This window comes from Carlito syrichta, unplaced genomic scaffold (genome assembly GCF_000164805.1).
Source record: "Carlito syrichta isolate Samal-C Ts95f unplaced genomic scaffold, Tarsius_syrichta-2.0.1 Scaffold306949, whole genome shotgun sequence".
NCBI classification, from domain to species: domain Eukaryota; kingdom Metazoa; phylum Chordata; class Mammalia; order Primates; family Tarsiidae; genus Carlito; species Carlito syrichta.
In genome coordinates, this window is record NW_007251045.1 from 158685 (window position 1) to 164325 (window position 5641).

Sequence of the window (5641 nt, forward strand, 5' to 3'; positions counted from 1 at the left end):
CCCTTCCTGCACGTTCCACCCTCCCTCCCTCCCCCCAGGCTGTCTCACCCATTCACTGGCCCCTCTCCTCCCTATCCCCCTGAGCTCAATATGCACACACCCTCTGTCTGTGCAAGCGAGAGGAGCCTAGAACGGGGGCTGCGGGGAAGGCTGGCAGCAGGGCTGGGGTCCCCGCAGGAGAGGTGGCCGAGGGAGGGGAGTCCAGAGCCAGCAGAGTGAGTCAGGCACCTCCACTGGGGTTACACATCCCAGGGCGTCGGGGCACTGGAAGGCGTGTCCCTGGCCTTCCGCCTGGGCCCCGGCACCCCCACCCCGCATCCCACAGCCCCTCTTCTCTCCCTGCTCTCAGGACCCACAGTGACCACTCTAGGCTCCTATGAGGTGTCCGAGGGTTGTGAGAGAAAGAAAGGTCAACGCTGGGGGTCCCTGGAACGGCGGGGGATGCAAGCCATGGAGGGTGAGTTTCCCCAAAAGGCTCTCTTTCTTCCCCAACTCCCTTCCCTCCTCTGTCTGACCCCCAAAGCTCCCAGCTAGGACTCTGCCCTTCCCTAAGTTCCTCCCAGCCCCTCCTCCTTCGGATCAGAGCTCCAACCCTCCCCAGGGCTCAGCCTTTGACAGGAGTTCAGGTGCATTCCTTTGGGGCCTCAGTCACCCAGCAAACCAGGATGTGTGTCCCGGGGGAGCTGCCAGACACAGAAAGAGGCCTCCTTGGACAGAGCTTTGAAGCCGCCTTTCAGCAGGGGATTTGTTCTCACTGCCAGCCGACCCAGATCCCAAGCTGTCTCTGGTTGTATAAAGCAGGGAAGTGGGCATGCAAGGTGTCTTTCTGGGGCCACCACCACTGGTTTCAGATGGAAGGCTTGAGGCTTTGGTCCTCTAGGATAGCTGAGTGCCTGAAAGAGAGAGCCTGGGAGGGGGGCGGGTGAGGCCAACCTCCCAGCACACGTGTATCCCTACCACACCCATGTGACTTGGCAGTTGCTGCCAACACCAGGCCCCTGGAAGGCTGCTGGTCCATTTTCCAGGACTTCCTGTGAAGTGTTGCACATTGCACATTCATGGTGGGCAACCCTGCCCCCCCTAAGGGGGACAGATGGCACCAGGGGTCCCAGATGAGGCTGCTGTTAGAAAAAGTAAGACCAGAAATTCAGAATTTTGAAACAAAGCAAAATAATCACCTTCCAAATTTTTTTGCTATAAACAGGAAATGTATTACAGTAAAGGAAGGGGTGCCCACCAGCCAGTGTGGGGCCAGCACCAAACCATGTTTTTCTTTTATACACAAGTCCAGCCTAAGACTTCCCCTGAAAACCACCTTGTGGTCAGCAGGGCAGGAGGGGCTTCTTAATGCTCAGAGAGGAGAGACCTCAGGACACCCAGTGGGTGAAAAGCAAGGTGGACCTTGTAGAAAATCTCAAGGGGTACTTGGTAATATACATGTGAAAGGGCTCCAGTGTTTATCCAATAAAACCTTTCAAATCATTTCCTTCAGATGTTTTATTTCTCTATTTGCTGGCAGGCAACACTTTATTATTAAGGAAAGGCCACCTAGGTCATTTAATGATCTGCAAACCCCAAAACTGTAACTGTTGCCCCACTTGAGACCCACCCAGCATCTGATTCCTTTCCTGACACCCTGTCCCGCTTCTCAGAGACCAGCCTAGAAGGAGGCATCCTTTTGCAAGTGTCACATGGCTGCGCAGGCACCAGCTGTTCTACTTGCCCACAGGCAGCAGGAGGAGGCTGCCAGGTGCAGTGTTGGTCCAAAAAAGGCCTGTGAGGGGGAGGGACTGCCTCCAGACTTGACCTCACACCTGAGGACTCATCCTGAGTACAGGTCTCGCCCCAGGGCTCCTTGGGGACACCAGGTGGCACTGTGAGACCATCTCTATCCTGGGATAGTGAGCTTGAAGGCCCTGGAAGGGCTGTGGAAAGAAACCTGGTGCTGACTCCCTGGCGGGACGTGTGTCTCTCCTAGGGGAGGTGTTACTCCCAGCTCTCTATGAGGAGGAAGAGGAAGAGGAAGAGGAGGAAGAAGAGGTGGAAGAAGAAGATCGAGTGCAAAAAGGTGGCAGCATGGGCTCCCTGTCAGTCAGCAAGCACCGGGGCCTGAGCCTGACAGAGACGGAGCTGGAGGAGCTGAGGGCTCAGGTGCTCCAGCTGGTGGCAGAGCTAGAGGAGACCCGGGAACTGGCGGGGCAGCATGAGGATGACTCCCTGGAGCTGCAGGGTGAGTGTCTGGGTGGGCCTGGGGCCTGCGCCAGAGACACTGTATTCCCCTGGTTCTGAACCTGACACTGGCCCCCCTCCCTGCAGGCCTCCTGGAGGATGAACGCCTGGCCAGCGCCCAGCAAGCGGAGGTGTTCACCAAGCAGATCCAGCAGCTCCAAGGTAATCTAACTCCCAGGACTCGCACTGGAGGGAAGTGGCCATCCAAGTGGTCACTCAGGTCCTTTTTTACTGGGGGTCTGGCTGAAGCATAGCAGACAAAAATAACCCATTTCAGACTTTCACCTCCTTTCCTTTCTTTCTTTTTTTTGAGTTGGAGTCTCACTCCATCGCCCAGGCTGGAGAGCAGTGGCACACTCACAGCCACCCCAGCGTCAACCTGCTGACTCAGACAGTCCTTCCACCTCAGCCTTCCAAGTAACCAGAACTACAGGCACACGCCACCACACCCAGTTATTGTTTTGATTTATTGTAGAGATGAGGTCTCGCCAAGTTGCCCAGGCTGTTGTCAAACCCATGGGCTCAGGCAATCCCCTCACCTCAGCCTCCCAAAGGGCTCAGATTACAGGCTTGAGCCACCATGCCTGGTCTCACCTCTTTTTCCTCCAATGTTGTACCCTGTTCTTGTCTCTCCGCGCTCCTCTTTCCCGTTTTCCTCTGAATCTCCACGGAGCTCTTCCTTCCTCCCCCTCCTTTCTTGCCCTCCCATCCCATCTCTCTCTCCCTGGTTAACCTTTACCCCGTTTCCCCTTCAGCCTCCTCCTCCACACTGTATTCCTGTCCCCTCATTCTCCTGGTCAGCACCAGAGGAGGGTGATCAGAGCTGAATTCCAAGCCAGCTTCCATATCCTGTCCCACCAAGGAAACCACGGGCAAGGAGCCAGTGAGAAGGGACTGGAGTGGCCTCTGCCTCTGTTAAGGGGGTAGAGAAGAATGCTTCTCTTGCTCCCCAGGACCTGAGCTTGTGGCCCCAAAATCTCTTTCTTCCAACACCCACATCCCTTTGTCTCTGGGAAGCAGCAAGGCAGGCGTCCCACATTCTACTTCGCCACCAAATAAAGAGGCAGCTTTTGTTGCTTCTGCAGGCTTCCGGAAGGTTTAGGGGAGCTGCCCTAGAAAACAGCAGGGACTCTTTAGGGGGAACTGAGATCAAGCCAAAAGAGAAGTATAAATGGAGAAAAAAGGAAGGCTGGGAAGCAGGTCTGGAGCAAGGAGAGGTGGATGCAGGGCAGGTGGACAGTGAAGGGGGACATGCAGAGGGGGAAGTGGCAGCACAGGGAAGAGTGTGGGCCTTGGTCTCAGATCACCGCAATTCTTGTGCCCAGCTCTACCGCTTACAGATTTTGTGATCTTGGGCAAGTCACTTTCATTTTTCTGAGACTTGGCTTCTTGTCTATAAAATGGGACTTATTAATTTGGCTGTCTTTCTACTTGGAGGACCAGCTATGAACAAGAAAGAGCCTGCCCTAATGAAGACTACATTCTAATAAGGAGAGGTAAAAAATAAGCTGGGCGTGGTGGCTCATGCCTGTAAACCCAGTACTGTGGGAGGCTGAGGCGGGAGGATCAACTGAGCCCAGGAGTTTCAGACCAGCCTAGGCAACATAGCAAGGCTTCTTCTCTACCAAAAAAAATCAAGAAATTAGCCGGGCATGGTGGTGCATGCCTGTAATCTCAGCTACCTGGGAGGCTGAGGCAGAAGGATTGCCTGAGCTCAGGAGGTTGAGGCTGCAGTGAGCTGTGATTGTGCCACTGCATTCCAGACTGGGTGACAGAGTGAAACGTCAACTCAAAAAATAAAAGAAACAACCAAGTTTAGGTGGTGGTAAATGCTGTGAACAAAATAGAACCATATTATAGAGAGGGGATGGGAGTTTATTTTAGATACATGCTTAGAAAAGTCCTCTTTGAGAAGATGCCATTTGAGTTAAACCCTGAATAATGGAAAGGATGCAGTCATTCAGGATCTGAAGAGTGCTCCAGGCAGAGAAACCAGCAACTTCAGAGTCCAGAGGGGAGAACAAGCTTCATGTGTTTAAGGGGCAGAACAAAAGCCACTGTGGCTGGAGTAGTGCATGAGGTCTTGGTGAGAGGACCTTCGAGGCAGGCAAGGTCAGATGATGGCAGGTCTTGGAGGCCAGCTGACAGGTATGGCTTCCATTTCAAGTGTGGTGGAAAGTCATGGGAGAGTCTTGGTCCAGGCTGGGACAATGTGATTTACTTTACATTTTTAAAAGGTCACTTAGGTCACTGTGGCAACCAGATGGAGGGAAGAGACTGGAGGCTATGAGTCCTGTCAGTGGGGTATTGCAAGGGTTCACCAAGAGATGGTGGTCACTTGGATTACGGCAGTAGAAATGGAGATGAATATATTTGGAAGGTGGAGCCCTCAAGACTTGCTGATGAATGGAATGGGGGAATGAGGGACATAGAGATGACTTTACCTTGAGAAAATGGGTGGATGGTGTTGCCATTTGTTGGACTGGGGAAGACTTGGCAAGGAACAAGTTTGGGGACTAGGGGAGCCGTTTAAGACATGTTTTCTACCTGTTGAGTTTGAACTGCGGACATCCAAGTATGTTAAGGAGGCAGTTGTATGCATGAATCCAGAACCAGGAAAGAAAGAAACTAGGGCTAGAAATATACAATTGGAGTCATTAGCATATACGTAGCACTCGAATCTACCAGAGATTGTCATGCAATCACATGGAGAGACACCAGAAGAGAGAAAAGGGCCCCTCCCAGAGACACCACAGTATTTTAGATGTCTAGTGTAGAAGGAGAAACAAATAGAAGAGACTGAAGTAAGAACAACTCCTGAAGTATGAAGCATGTCATGCCCTGGAAGTCAAGAGCAGAAAGCCCTTCAAGGAGATAGTGGTCTACGGTGTCAGAAGTTGCTAAGTCAAGTGAGTCATCTACTGGATTTGGCAAGTTGGAGGACCCTGAGGCACTTCAGTGCAGACACACTCCTGATTGCATTGGGAGTGGAGAGGAAGTGGGGGTAATGGAAAAGGTGAGTACATATAACTCCATCGTTATCTGAAGAGGCAGGGAAGCAAGTGAAAAGTGGGGTCAAGGGGAGTTTTTTGTTTTTTAAGAAGGAAATGCTAGATCAGATTTGTATGATGAAGGAGAAGAGCCAGCAGAGCAGAAAAAGGTAATGATAGCTTCCGCTTGGAGAAGGGACATGCATCCTTTCAAATGGGCAGGAAGCTAGGAGATCAAAGTAGTGGTGCAGCCAGGACCCACCTGAGCAGAGTTCTAGAGCGCCGGCCTCCTCCGCAGGGTGGTTTCTGAGATCAGATATCCGCCCTGCGAGGCTCGGAGGGGTGGCCTGAGCCCCGCCCCCTCGCCGAGCCCCCGCCCCGCGCGCACGCGCGTTGCCCGTTTCCGCCTAGAGGGGGCGCGC

General features: G+C 53.0%; 1 protein-coding gene across 1 annotated transcript in view; it reads left to right on the forward strand.

Moving 5' to 3' along the window:
* The first annotated feature begins 56 nt into the window (after positions 1 to 56).
* Positions 57 to 5641, forward strand: part of CCDC136 (coiled-coil domain containing 136) — a 29345-nt gene continuing 23760 nt past the window's right edge. Inside the window, exons 1-3 of the mRNA XM_008063591.1 lie at positions 57 to 457; positions 1979 to 2230; positions 2317 to 2391. Of these exons, the coding sequence (XP_008061782.1) occupies positions 442 to 457; positions 1979 to 2230; positions 2317 to 2391 (343 nt within the window). The 5' untranslated portion in view covers positions 57 to 441. The remainder of the gene's footprint in view (positions 458 to 1978; positions 2231 to 2316; positions 2392 to 5641) is intronic.